At 35.8% G+C, this 15,868-nt stretch overlaps 1 protein-coding gene across 4 annotated transcripts in view; it reads right to left on the reverse strand.

Moving 5' to 3' along the window:
- ANKS1B (ankyrin repeat and sterile alpha motif domain containing 1B) overlaps positions 1 to 15,868 on the reverse strand; it is a 409,286-nt gene that overhangs the window by 198,089 nt on the left and 195,329 nt on the right. For all 4 annotated transcript variants that reach the window (XM_031057572.1, XM_031057571.1, XM_031057573.1 and 1 more), the window contains one exon: positions 14,513 to 14,585. In XM_031057572.1, the coding sequence (XP_030913432.1) occupies positions 14,513 to 14,585 (73 nt within the window). The remainder of the gene's footprint in view (positions 1 to 14,512; positions 14,586 to 15,868) is intronic.

A 15,868-nucleotide genomic window follows, 5' to 3' on the forward strand; every position in this document is an offset into this window, starting at 1 on the left:
CAAATCATGAAATTATACATGATGGAAGATTAAAGATTTCTCCTGAGGTTATTTTATAAATCAGATTAAACCTGAGACAGTGTGGCACCTTTTTTTCTAGTTGCTTTTGCCTAGCTGGGTTCAGAGGCTTCATTGCCCCCAGTGCACCAGATTTCAGAGTGAACTTCTCCTTTGAACAGCTGATCAGGTAAATTCCCTTCTCTCCTTTCTATTCTTTTTAACTTCATTTTATAATTCATTTTCTATCCTCCCTGGTTACCTCACTTCTTGTTCTTGTAAATTATGGTCATTTGCTCTTTCGTCATCCTTCACCTCCAGCTACTACAATTTATTGTTTTGTTTCACATCAGTTTTTTTCACTTTCTAATATTTTTCTCCCACTTCCCCTTTCAAATCTTTTAAAACAAGCTAAAAAAAAGAAAAGCTCATTTAAAAATGAAATAACTTATCTGAGATTAAACTACCCCAAGGTTTCTTTCAAGTTAAGAGTAGGTTGTATTTTGTATTTCAGGTAATACTAACTTAATTTCAGTGGCCAGTGGAGCGTGCCACCAGCACCCGGCTCTGCCCAGCAGGGGCAGACATCTCCTTGCTTTTTAGGGAATAACTATCCATCTCTGCTTTCTGACAAAAAGTCAGGTTCTCAACAGGAACTTGCCTTACTACACACAAACTCTATAACCACCTTCTGTAATATTTATCCTCTGCTAACACAGGCTCTGCAGCACCACAAGAAAACTGCAGCATCTTTCAATGAATAATAAAGACGTTACTTGAGTGGGTGGCATGCTGGCACAGCTCTGGCAACTCACTGGACTGTTTGCATATGGATGAGCTTATATAAACCCAGTTCATCCTGTCTGTGAGCTCCCTCATGCCAACGGCTCTATTCTCACTCTCCCAGCTCTGGAGCCTAGGGTCTTGTTTCAAGGATCTGTGCTGACGCTTACAACACTGCAAATACCTCTCATAGCACTGTACTTAGTCCTGCATGGCTTTTTGTTTTAGAAATGGAAATGATACAGATGCAACTCTTCAGACAAGTTTCACAAAATGTACTCCAGGAACGATTCCTTACCTAGTTCATTTGTCAAGGCTAAAGGATCTCAGCTTGAGCTCAAGTGGTCCTGCAGGTACAGGTTAGCTGAAAATGCACTGATCAGACTAGTTCCACCAATATTTTATAAAGATTATTGCAGGTTAATAATTATTTTCTACACTACAAAGCAGATCAAAACTTGAGGTGCTCTAATAAGCAAACCCGACACCTACATGTAGCCTCACATTCTGGTTTAGAGCTGTTTAGCCACATTTCTTGCTACTCGTTTCAAAATTTTCAAGTACATGGATTTTCTTCTTGCATAGATTTGAGAAGAATGGCTGGGCTCTACACAAATGCCATATTGATACACAAATAGGGGGATTTGTGTACTGACAAAATAATGTATTCTTTAGAATTGTGCTCTATTAAACACTTCAAATAGCCTAGCAGAAGACAAAAGTAGCACAAAGTAACTGAGATAGGCCACCATACTCTGTAAATAGAAAAGCAAACAGCAGAGTTTGTAAGAAATATTTATCTAAATTCACACATGAAGGGCAAGTATTTATTGTCAACGAATAATAAATTCACTTTAGAAGTAGTTTCCAGAACAACTTTAGACTAAATGCTATTTTTAGCATTTAATGGAAATTCATATTATCAATCAATCAATCAACCTCAGCCATTCTCAGAATTGTAATAATGCAATAACCTAAAATAAAGAGCAGTAATGCATAAAAGTAGAAAAACAGTTTTGTAAAATTCCTGTTATCATGAGTTACGTTGTAGGACTGGTGAGTAGCATATCACAAATAATTTTTGAAGGATATGAAGGCATTCTGATGCAGTACCTTCCTGAATACAGGGAAATGAAACAAGAAAATACTGATCCTAGCATTACAATCATGAACTCAGGTTAACAGTCTGGGTTAGAAAGTAAATGAACTCCCTTTAATAAGTTCAATATTCTGAATTACTTCATTTCCTGTAGGTGGAATGAAAACTAGAAACAATTTGGTGTGCTGTAAATTTTACAATAAGCCAAAGATTTTTCAACTAGCATGTGATGTTCTTGTGATTACTCAAAATGTGATTACTAGAAATATTAATCCAAAGATTCATATCTATTTAAATCCAAGGACTACTAGAAGGAAATATGAGTGAATCAGCTGAATTTTCAAGAAACCGCTATTAATACAGTTTTAGTAGACTTAGGTCTCCATATTATTTATGAAAAATAAACTTCATCATTGTCTCACTTGCCACATCTCCAACCCAAACGTATTTTTGAAAGTAACACTCCTAGCATTTCACACAAAACACCACCAGAGATACTGAACAAAGTTTTAGAGATTTGCCACACATGAAAATAACAAACTGGTTATTAAAGCCAAATCTGTAAAACCAATTTTAGAAGTTAGGAATATTCTGCTGCCTTTAAAGTATTTTCTGGCCACAGGCTGCAAAAGCCTGATTTTTCATCAGATATTTTTAATTCCATTGATGTGCTGATTCCTATTCTGCATATGTTTTTTCAACCTGGTATTGAATTTGATTCTGCTTTAGAAATAAATGCTGTTCAATTTAGTCAAACAAATCGAATAAAATATTAACATACATGTGTGTAAGTGGTTAAATAGTTGCAAGGTTAAGATTAAACAGTTAGGAAAAAGCTGAACCTAAATATGTGATTTCTAAAACTTTCAAGTAATCTGACAATTCTTTTCACATAATTTATCATGTCTTGAAAAAATATCTCTTAATCTCTGGAATTACAGTAGGATGATTATTAGAGCATTATAGAATGAGGGCATTGTTGGCTTGTTACTTTTTAGGCACACCAACAAGCACTCTGACACTAACTTTGTGAAATCCAGCCAAACTGTACTTGGAAAGTGGAATGGTGGAAAGTGGAAGTGGAAACTTCTCCCACACCATTGTGGTTCAGTGGAGAAATAGGCAAGACCTCAGTTTTACTGGAAATAACTTTGAAAGTTTTAATCCTTTTTCTTTCAAGTTCTGAATCCCATAATCTTCCTTTGTTGATCCTTTTATGTCTTATCTAGATGGGCAAAGCTTAGACATATATTCAACCCCATGGTGGGAAAAGATACATTCTATACATCTCAGTGACTTGAGGGACTGGTCTGACAGATGAGAGAATTGACCAGGAAGAGCAGAGTGCAGCATTAACATCATCCTCAGAAATGTTTTAAAATCCACCTAAGTGTTAGGAACCCACTTACTACCAATAGAACCCAGGAGATAATGTGAGCAATACTATTTTTTAAGCAACTTTCACAACAAACTAATTTGAGATCTAACATGATTTTTTTATTATCAGTGTGATTTTGTAAGGTTAGGGCCCTAGGCAGGTATATCCAAACTTTTAAAGTGAGAATAACTTTTATTCACTTACTTTTGATTTTCTGTAGAGAAACATGGACAGTTTTTCTAAGCACTGTTCCCAAACATACTAAAACATCATACAACTAAACTCTCCAATTTACTATTAGTTGTCAGTATTTCTGAGCTTCATGTCCTTGGAAGTCACTGAAAATCTGATTTTCTGTTTTGCATTCTATATATTCATACCATTCTGCACTCTATCTCAAAAAACATAGTAGAAGTGTACATAATATAGCTCTATATCATGACATATTAGCATACACATGTTCTTTATAACTCAATATCTCTCACTTCTTCTAGAAGAAAATTATATAATTTGAGAATATTTTAAAAATACTGAAACAAGGCTTTAATAATAGCGGTAAGCATACTATTTGAATTTCCATAGATTTGAGAAGCATTCAAACTGTACATAAATGGTTCATGTGTGTAGTCACAAAGACTTCTTTTTTAACCATATTTAACAATATAATGGATGGATCAGCTATTAGTTTAAGAACAAAATAAAAGAAGACATGGTAGGGATTCAGCATGCATTCCTCTTTCTGAGAATAAGTACTTCTAGGAAATAAAACAAAAACCCTTTAGATCTGACAAAATTTTCCAAAGAAGAATACATTGTTTATATTCTGTGTGGGGAAAAAAAAGTTTGGTTTCTCAGAAATAATGTTACAGCAGTCCAGACTGCTGATGGTTTTAATTTTAATTTTTTAAAAGGGAGAAAATTTCAGTATTGAAATAGGGCCTTAATTTCCTATGCTGTTTTAACAGCACGTTACATCTGAAGTTCGGAAAGTACTGCTGAAAAGTCCCAGCATATAAGTCAGTCAAAATGACATGTCAATCCTTCAGTTAAAAGAGAGTTTGTAAAAGACTCCTCTGTTCAAGCAGTTCTGCTGCACACCAGGTCTGACAGCCAGTAGTAGACTACACCAAAATTGACAAGAATTAAGCTATACATTTACTCTCTGATGGATGTCAATATTTATGACATTATAGTTCCATTTTCCTAAGTTTCTTCGTTTGCTATCAATATTCTCTATTCCTTCTAGAAGACATATGACAGAAATCATTTATCCAAGCCTGTGAATATAAAGACTGAATTGCTTTGCAACAGTTTTGGAAAAAGAAGCCTAATGCTGAACACAAAAAGCATGGACAGATATGAAAGGTAAATGTTGATTGGCACTCATAGAGAGAGTGGAAATGAAAAAAGAAAATGTATCAGTTAAAGACTATTTTGATAAATATGGTCCAACGACTTACATTTTTACTCTATTTTCTGCTTAGCCTGAGTCTTCTGTTGTAGTAGGCTGTTTCAGAAAAATGGTTTATGAAGAATATAGAGCTGAATATTACATTTAAGACACAACAGGGTAAAATTGCTAATATAATAGGAATACTTGAGTATAAGAAAATAAAATAAATGCCTGCAGCTTTTGCATCCAACTCCCATTGCATTTGTTATAAAACATAGCTAAAAGCTCTACAATCATCTTGCAGTTCGCCCAGCTTCTGTAAGGTTTGCTTTGGGGTGAAATGAATTATTAAAACAGATACATTTTTATCTCTTGTTTAGATTTTTATGATGCAGAAGTAAAAAAAAAAATTACCCCAAATATATGTGATAACTTCTGTAGAATTTATATGATCTTTAGGTAAGTTCAGTGACATGCAATACATTAGGACTATCGTGTCCTCAGTAAATAAATGCTAAAAATCTTTCTTCCTAATATTTTATAGCTATATGCCTTCTGTTCTCCACTATTTTATAATCTAGATGATTGCACAGACTTAAATTGCCATTCAAATAATTTGAAATCAAGATATTATCAGAAATAGAAAGATTGGTATGAACAATGCAGGGGCAAAAATGCATATGTGAAAACACCGGAAGACACAGTGCCTCAAAGAGTTAAAGGCATGGTCTGTACTGATAAGCAAGGACACTGCTGGCAGTGGTAAAACACTAGGGAATATGTTCCTGTCAAGACGAGGACTGTGCTCTGATAAAACAACAGCTCAGACAATTTATCAGCAAAAGACCCTGCCCTACAGCAACAACATTATGGCACATTGCATGTGATATTCATCTTTTTGTTATTCCAAAAGGACGGCCTAAAATATCTGAGAAAAAGAACCAAAACCAATGAGTGCCGCTGAAGAAAATTTTGGATCTAAAGGGGCATACCACAGCAAAGGTTGATTCTTAAAGGCCTATGGAAAAAAAGTTTGCTTGTTCTAATCAAAACGAATCCAACAGATACACTAAGAATGCCACAGTCAGCCTACCACAACACACAGAAGTGACCACGGACAAGCAACTTGGCCACACACACATGCACACCTCCTTGCTCCTGGGTACTAAGTGTGACAGGCTCCATATAAGAGTGGGACTGACTGAAAACCATCTTACCTAAAAGAAAAGTCACTTCTGCCCTCTGTAACATTGCATATTGACTTTGGTTATGCAAATTCCCCCAGCTGTTCTGCCATTGCAAATTAAAATTCCACATTCCAGTTGTTGATAGGATACAAAGAAGAGCAGAACCAAACACAAATGTGTGGCTCTCTTTCCCAAAGTGCAGTCCTATAATTGTTACTAAAGAGTTCAAAGACTTGCAGTTTAGTAATTTCAGACTGCATGTGTATTTCCTATTGAGGAAGCATCAAACAGCACTGGCGGCAGACACCAGCTGCTGGAGCTGCCTCGTCTCATCAGCTACAGAGGCAGGTTCCTTCTGTCTTTTTAGCCATCTATGATACTACAGGTATTCTGGTCTTTTCGCACAGCATACCAGCTTCAAAGGGCAGTTGGGAGAGAAGCAGTGTTATCCTTATTGTACTGTCTGGTTGTTGTGGTTCGCTATTGCAAAATTATAGTTCTATGTTCAAAACTGTAAACTTAAGAGGTGTCCTTCTTAGTGAGAAGTTTCATAGCTCATTTTATTAAATTCTATTAATTAAGTCCACTTTATTAAAGATCTTATTTTAACCAAATGGAGATTTAAAAAGGACAAGGTAAATGCTGCAAAACAGGAACTAAATTACAAAAAAATATATACTTTTAAGTCTATAATGTACCACTGTGAAATCTGCCTTATGCCAACATGCCTACACATATCCAATTAAAATTCTGCCTTAAGTACTTATATTTTATCTGTTTTCAGCTCTTGGAGGAGGGAGGATATTAACAGCTTTGGAGGAAAACCACTTTGCCAAAACTGCAACCATATGGTAGCAAACAGAAAAGGACCAGCCTAACAAGGCTTCATTTATTAAAAGAAAGTTTGACTTTTCAGTTAATATATTAGCTTTTATAGGCAGAACCACTCTAGGGATGATGAAGGCTTCATGTCTGAGCAGTGGCAGTGGAACAGGGGGAAGACAGGAGACCAAAGCATGTAGCTTCAGGCAGTCAAGGGTTTTGCCCAATTTCAACTGTCTTAGAGCTATACAGGGTGCAGCATGAACCCATACTCTTCTCAGTCAGCTTTTCTGGATGTGGCCCCACCTGATTCCATCTTTTCCTAAGCTGGTGAAGTCATGTCTATTTTATTTTCCCAACCTTTGTGCTCAAAGTAATTTCCCTCACAAATCTGAAAAGCAAAATTTTTTAAAATTTTCCCCATACTGCAAAGAAATCATCAGTAGAGAAGGAAAATAAACAAAGAAAATAACTTTTATATGATGACTGTCTACAACTTTTATCCTGAAATGGAAGATTTGAGAAAGAAAACTACAAAATGTATTTTAATTCAGTGCTCTGTGACCTACTCTCAGTCCCTAGCAATAAGTTTGGAGTATATGACATTGAACCCCAAACATACAGTGGGCACATTGAGAAGTAATAAGGTCTTGTACAAAAAACTTGACATAAGGTGGAATTGTAGGTTTATTCAGAATACAGCACCATGCAGTGGAGTCCTTCTTTCAAATGAGGTACAGCTAGTGCAGTTAACTCAGGCATAGCCTTCAGTGTTCCAGAGTCCTCCTGGTTTCAAAGCAGCCCTAAAAGAGCCAACTCATGAGTCCCTCTGAAGCTGTACACACGGGGATACATACTGCTAAAGTAAATATTCCACAAGATTTGCTAGCTTCCTTAAAAGTCTTTTTTTTTTCTCATGTGGTGTGATTCTGTTTCATATACCCCTTCCAGTGAAAAGCAACATTAATCTTTGAAAGGCAAGCACTCAGGCTGTGTCATTGAGCAAGGTTTGTAGTCTTGATATTGATATTAAGGCAGAGATGCTGCAAGTGCTGCTAGGATTATCTCCAAGCACACGAAAAGGCACTGCTCTCACAAAAGGGCAACACAAAGCCCTGTAAAATACAATCTTCCTAAATGCAATAAGAATTGTTTATTTCAGCTGTAACAAAAAAGTATGACAGTATGTCAGTCTAAAATAAAATTTTAGATCAAGAAAATTAAGGTAATTCAGTAAAATCTACCCTTTCTGCCTCTAGGTGGAACAATGAGAGCACTCAAGGGTAGGTACATTCTCAGCTGACCAAAAATGTCCTGACTTGTATACACACAGCAACTGTTTAGTGCATTTATGGACAGCATCCAAAACAGAATTTATGATCAGTAGAATTATAAAACTGTAAATCATCCTCCATGTGCTAGAACATATTTGACATAAGTGACTCTCTCAAAAAACTAAAATGATTGTTGATTATTTTGATGTGGAATGACTTTCAACAATTATTTTCTTACTCATTATTTTAACTGCTCTGATTTGACACAATTCTAGCTTTAATCACGATGTTGGTATGATATCCATTACCCATTTCAGTTTGGGTTTTATTTTTGAAGTAGATTATTTTTTATTATTCCCTTCCAAGGGATTTGCAAATATAAGTAAACCCTGAGTCAGACACCTGCAAACAGCTACCAAGCTCCAACTAACACGGGTTTACTGCTGTGTAGGTCTTGAAAGACTTATTGTTGGAAAAAAAAAATGTTTATAACTAGGCCAAGAAAATATGAAATTTCAGTGTTTCTTCTTTTTACTTTACTTTGTAGATAGGCTCCTTCTAAATCATGGTATCACAGTGGTCAAAGAATCATTACGAAATTGACTCAAAGAGGTATAAACCAGTGATCTATTCCATTCTGACTCAAGCCAAGATCAGTTATACCCAAACGGTTATTCTTTCTCATTCTGGCAACTACTCAAAAGTCTTGCAGATGCTACGGGATGTAACCAAAATTATAATCTTTCTAATAATAATAATCTATTTGGATGCTTCACTATATCATCTTTATAATCTTGTCGGGCAGAATAGAGAGAGATTCATTTTAGGTAGTTTTAGACAGCTACATCTGAGGAGCTCCTCTAAGACACCAGGGCCATTTTGCATGCTTCAGACATTTAGACATGATGACCAATAACAAAAAAGTGCCTGCTTATCTAACTCAGCATTAATGGCTCAGATGTGCTCAAAGCAGTCCACACTCCAGAAGTCTGAATTTAGACATTACAAATAAGATTAATCTGTCTGACCTACCATTACTTTCATCAAGCTCATGCTTTCTTAATTAATTTGCAAGAAAAACAGATGAGACAGTGTCAAAACCCTAACTGAAGTCCAAATACTAGACATCTACTGTTTTTCCCTTACCTAATATTTCCTATCCACTCCTAGAAGGGAATTACATGGCTTTAACAGGTTTTCTCTTGGCAAATCCATATTGTTTATTACTTGTTTCTTCTAGCTACTCAAAGTAGTATATCTGTTCATTGTATTGTTTGTTAATTGAAAATAATTCCTCACATTCTTCTTTCCTCTTTTAAAGATAAGATCTGTGTTATTCTTATTTAGGCTTCTGGTACCTGACACGTCCTCATGAAATCTCACAGAAAGCCACTAATACGCCTAAGTTTTGCAGACAGTTAAGAAACCTAACCGATATAGTCTGTTCTTTCCTTATCTACAATTGAGGTTTTAGCTCTAGGATTAATTGTGGATGTCATATATTCACCGACAATCTCTACAGTAAACTCATGTAATAAAAAATCACGGTGTGCTTTTCCCTTCTCTGCTCCTACTCCATGCACCCTTTCCTTTCCTCCAGGAGCTCTCTAAGGAACTGAAGAGCTCTTTGTTCTTCTATCTATTAATGCACTAATATAATTATGTTATATTAAATCTTGCTAGTTGCTTCTCAATGAGTGCTTTGGCACTTCTGATACGTCTCTACACACGTGTGCTATTCCACCATGTTTAGTTCAGAGAAATTTTCCTCATTTTGCCTAAGGTGGAAGAAGAGATGAAAATTTAGCTCAGCTGGTCTTTTACACTCTTTTCTTCACATTGGTGAAGATTGTACTATGGTCTTTTGTAGATTTCTATTGAAACCCCCACAGATTTGTCTTAAACCTGTGCCCTATATATTTCTTAAAATTAAATCTCTGAATTTGTTGATATCCACCTTTTTCAGCTTTTTTCCCCTAGGCAGTCTGTGAGTGTAATTTCTTACACAAAAATGGCAAATAAAAATCTCCATTACTATAATGTCCAATGTCTTTGGAAAAGATTCAAGAACAAATATATTCTTCACAGCTTCCCTGGACACCAACAGATATTTAAAAGCTCTATCTAATCCTATTTTTGAGATCCCAAACAACTGACTTTGAAATACAAGCCAAAAGTTCCTCTCTTCTTCCCTGCTTCTATATGACTGCGCTACTATTGTGATATATATGATAAAGTACCTACAATGTAAATTTTGTTGTAATATTCAATTAATTATTGTTTTCCTCATTAACTCTTCAGTTATTTCTTCTCTGTTCCTTGTTATTCTACCATTAGCATGCAAACAGCTAAGATACCTTTCAAACTGACCTATGACTTTCTGTAGTCACTTCTTTATCTTGTTTTAAAGAATCTCAGGGACAAGACCTATGTTCAAGTTGCCTTATTTAAGGTTATGATTTTTGTTCTTGCCAAATGGTTCTCATTTTAAAGTTCTCTCAGGAGAGAGAAGAGTTGCATTTAGGGTGTATCTGACTGATGCTAGACTTGGACATTATCTTGAATCTTCAACTTCTTTATTCACTGCCACAGAGCCTGATAAGAATTTATGATTTGCTAGGATAATTGTCAGCAGTACCATTATTATTCTTTATCCTATGCTAATGATTGGTGGAATCCTTTGTGATTTGGAAAAATTTGACTCTTTGAAGAAACACATAAGCCATAGTTTAAGTGCCAGGTGTTGTAGATGTTTCCACATCACCTTGAGCAGAAGATCAGTAGCCAGCAGCACCTTTCGTTTCCTCTGGGTAACAGGGATTTTTTATTCCTTGGGCTAGTGTTGGGGGTTTTTTTTCAGTTATCAAGGGTTGTTCTTACTTGTTTCCTGGTCAGCACTCCTGCTTTTAATTTGTCAGAGCACATCAACAGTCATCTTCCTCTCTGTAGTTTTAAGTTTGCTCCTCCAGTACCTGTTCTGCTACCAAATGGAAAGCTCTGCTTTAATTTTTTCGTTCCTGAACGCATGCTGTGGATGAAATCCTCATGAGCATACTCAGTTTTGAATCTCTCTTTTTACTGCTCCTCTAATTGCTTCTTAAGAGATTTCCCTGGAGATCCAAGAGAAGTCTTTCCAGATACCACCAGTAGGAAAATATAGGCCAAAGTTCTGGCAAGTCTATTCAAGAATTTCATCACAAGATGTCATCATTGTCTAATTTTAAATAAAGCTATTTAATTATGAGCATACAAGATATTTCCTCTCAAATATTTTCCACTAAGAATGAGATACTATGTAGTATAAAAAGCTCTTTATGATTGATCTACTATTTGTGCTTGAATTTTACATATTTTTGTTTTTATAAGCAGTTCATGAAAACATTGAAGTGTAATATGAAGTACAGGACTAAGCAAACACTAAAATGAAGGATTCCATAGGAAGCTACATTTACTCTTCAGTATTACCAGGAATTTTGTTACTTGCTAAAAAGTTGTTAGACAAGTCAAGTTGCTTGAATACAGTGCTCAATGATCTAGATGCTTAAAGTTCACCAGTAGAAGTTTCTTTGACTTACACACTCTGAACATTAAAAATATTATTTTGAAGCTTTACGAATAAGCTTTTTCCACATACATTCAAGAAAAAACTAAAATCCCTCATATTTCTACATAAAATGATGAAGTATTTCAAAATTATATTATGTGATGCCATACTGCTTAATTTTTATTCCTAAGCATAGGCCAGATCTTTACCTTTGATTGTGCTATGTTTAAGGAGAAGCCTGCTAGCAGTGAGAAGTAAGAACTCCTTATTTCCTCCTAGACAATCTATTACTTAGTTAGACAATAAAAAAGAATGTACTTGAAGTATAATGTTATAGTAAATCAAGGTGACCCCCGTTACAGGGAGAAATGATGCATCTGACTCTATTGATATTAGAAGGCTAATTAATTACTTTATTTTATTATATTATTCTATACTATATCACACTATATTATACTACATCTAAACTGAAACTGCACAAGCACTCAACTCAACAAAATCTTGTGACTGTCTGCTGACTGAGAGTCTGAACATGCACTTGGCCCTGATAGGCCAAGGAAACAGAACACTATCGCTCTGGGTAAACAACCTCCATCTTGCATTCTACTTTGGTACAACACAGGTTCAGCAAATGAGAAAAGAATTGTTTTGATCATTATTTTCTCTGCTTCCCTCACTGCTTCTCTCAGGTTCTGAGAATGCGAATCCCACATAACATGTTTGATGCATGCAATTCATTTGATCCAATAATAGTTCCCTTTGCTTTGCTGCCTAAATTGCGTTTGACTAAATCTGGAAATGGCCAAAAGGAATGAAAAGTGGAAGACATACACGTGAAGCTGCATATATTCAGGTCTATAGTAGAAAGACACGTCTTTATTGCAAGCTGCATGTAAAGCCAAACTGATAAAATTTAAGGAAAGATAGCTCTACTTCGATTGATCGTAGCTTGATGTCTTAATTAAGAGCAAAATCAAATTATCATCCTAAACTAGCTGAAGACTGTGAAGAAGTTGACAGGAAAGAAAAAAGAAATGTTTGTGTTCAGAAAGCTGCACACTGAATAGAAAGTAAGTAAGGACTCAATGTCCACTCGGAAAAAGAAGCAAAGAGTAGATCTTCTGACATCTGCAAGGGTTGAAACACCAAGTGCCATATTTCTATGTCAAGAAAAATAAGGTATGCAGTAGAAGTGCAAAATGGCTGATGCCAAGAGTTGTAAGGTATTTTCTGATCTTAAAAAAGTAAAAAATTAAAAGCAATGGTCAGTCATGGGAACAGATATAGTATTTACACATCACCAAAATACGGAAATTTTCAAACATATACTGTTGCTATTGTCTCTCTTTCATGGCTTTTACTTGCTCTGCAGCTTCTTACCCTACATCCAATTTTGCCTTTGGTGCCTGTGTGCTGCTGTGGGAAGCTGACCCTGGCTGGATGCCAGGTGCCCAGCAAGCAACTCTATCACTGCCCTGAGAAGGACAGGGCACAGAAGAGAATAAGACAGAAAAAACCCCCTTGGGTCAAGATAAAGGCAGTTTAATACAACAAAAGAAAAGGTCTGTGTGAAACCAAAGGCAAACAAATGATTTCTTCTCTACTTCCTATTAGCTGGTGATATCCAGCCTCCCTCTCCTTTTTCTTAGCTTTTATTGCTGTACAGTCCTGTATGGTGTGTAACATTCCTTTGCAGCTTCAGTCAGCTGTCCTGGGTATGCTCCCTCCAAGGTCTTGCCCACCCTCTCCCCACTGGCGAGGGGGGAATGTTGGCAAGGCAGCCTTGGTGCTGGGTGAGCACCAGGGTGTTTGACAGGTGAGCACCTTTCTAGGTAGCCATGCAAAGAACTGTCAAGGCTGCTGTGGGAAAGATAACTCCATCTCCAGCAGACCCAATAAAACTACCATGATAAAATATAAGACACAGAAAATCCTGAATTATTTATATTATCTTCAGAAATTATTCACTGTCTCCTAATGTGGAGTTTGTCTGTGGACAGTTCTGTTTTCCAACGTTGCAAGTTGCAGAAAGAACAGACTGCCAGAACATCATGCCTAGCATTTCTCATGATATTGCCCCTTACTCTTTTTAGAAAAAAAAAATGAGCTGAGTTTGCTTGTTTTATTTGCAATTATATTGGCATCCAAATCAGTTATTTTCTCTTTATCCTAGATCCCCTTTTCACTGCGAGCTACTGTTAAAATGGCTGTGTCAATTATATTTGATTGATAAGATACAGTTTCATCCTGTATATATGTAATGTTCTATGAAATGGACAGTTGTTCAAATATATCCTTTTCCCAATTTTAAGTGATAAGGTACATAACATCCTGCCCTATATATAAACCCAATGCAATTTTTAGCAGGGATGTACCAGTACAGGTGAGTAACACAGCTTTGCCTCAGGACTAAATTATTTGGACATGCAAGTCAGTTTTCCCTCCATGAGTTAGGGAGAAGACATAATAAAATGCTTTAAAAAATTCTTATCAGCACAGTTGCACAGGTTTATGCTGACAGACCAACAGGCTGAGCATGACTTAGGGTTCTTAGTAGCAGAGGTTTTCAAATTTTCCCATCATTGCTAACACCAGGCACTGTCTGTCAGCAACATTTTCAGCTCTGTGCCAAATATTTCTTCGAAGCAGCATTATATAATACAATACTTAAAAAAGTGTCAGCACTTAATGGATTATATATACTAGAGTTCCATCATTCCAAACAAAACCTCATCTGAAAAAGATTGTAAAATACCCCCCTAGAAGAAAGGCTTCAATACAAAGACATTAATGGAATATTTTTTCTGGTAAGATTTCAAAACAACATTAATGACTCCAACATGCTATTTAAAGCAACAGCTCCAGGACACTGGGCCTAATGCATCTCTAACAGTAAACAACATAGATTCTGTTCATGGTTATTCAAATATCTACAAATTATTTCAACACAGTGGGTTACTTAGCAATGTCTTACCCACAGTTTCCCTATGGACAATTATGTCAAAATTAAACAATAGTTGCTTGTTTTTCCTTACTTGTAGCGTGATCTTTCATTTCCCCCAGTCCAGTATTAATTCCAGCATCTATTGAACTCATGATTTTATCAATCTACAAAAGAGAGAACAGTGAAAAAATTGTGGGATCCCATCTTCAGTATTTTATTTTAGTTTTTCATGCATAGATTTATGGCATTAGTACCCTCTTTAGGAAAAAAAGAATCAAAAATGCATAAATGAAAGGTAGACAATTAATTTCTCCACTTTGATTTGGAGATTGCAAGTTGATTTGCAATATTATATGTTAGCAAAAACTAAGGCTTGGGACTAGTATTTCTTTTTCCATGGTAGAGTACCTTACATACTGATGACTCTGGTCATCTAGGTATGACCAGTAGTGGTTTATTTAAGCAGCAATATTAATGAATAAAAATAAATATCTTGTATGTTCCAAAGTATTTGAAACACACACAATTACATCATTTGTTCAATTAATATTTCCAGAGAATTTCCTAGCCCGCTTTTCTTTCCATCTGCCCCAAGGGCACTAAATAAGTATGAAACATAGTTGTGTCCCCACATACCACAGAATAACATTCTCTGTGAAACAACACTGCACTGATCCCAAAACTTACTCACATGTGTCTAAGGCACATTGAACTTACTAGGTCAAAAACACTCTATCTATTTTATTTTCTGTAAGAACAGGACAAACCAAAAAGTGAATCAAAAGGTTGCTGTGGACTAAGAAGATAGACAAAGAGAAACACACTTTACTGAGCTTTATGTTAGGACTAGTAGGAAAAGTATGTATTAGTCACTGGGGACAGGAGAAAGTCTGGAAATTATGACAGAATCTGCAGATTGAGCATTCATACTTTATACATAAATATATACATATATATGGCACTTTTTTAGTTTTAAGATCAAACCTTGATGACCGTGTAGAAGACAAATCTAGACCTGATTCTAATCAGGATTTTATGATAACATATCGAAGTAGTAAAGATCAAAACCTGATATCCTCAGTACATCTTCACTGAGAGAGTATTTCCCTTACAAAAGTGACTTTAAATGCCCTAGCAAATCAGACACTTAGGTTAGCTTGAAACATTTTCCCAGAAAAATAACCAACCACAATCAAACTCAGGGTTCTTTCTGAACACAATAGCACCCTGGAGATAGATGAATTTTCCCACTGTAGTAGTTTCAAAGAGAAATTCTCACTTCTCTGTAGGAGCAGCAAAGATCCAAACATTTCAAACTCTTAATTTACCTCACTGAGATGGGTACTTCTGTGTCTATGAAGAACCATTTATATTCTTGAAATTCAGCACAGGGAAAAAAGTTAAACATACGGTATCTAAAAATTAATTTAAATTGAATTCTAAACCT

Source organism: Geospiza fortis, unplaced genomic scaffold (assembly GCF_000277835.1).
Source record: "Geospiza fortis unplaced genomic scaffold, GeoFor_1.0 scaffold186, whole genome shotgun sequence".
NCBI lineage: Eukaryota > Metazoa > Chordata > Aves > Passeriformes > Thraupidae > Geospiza > Geospiza fortis.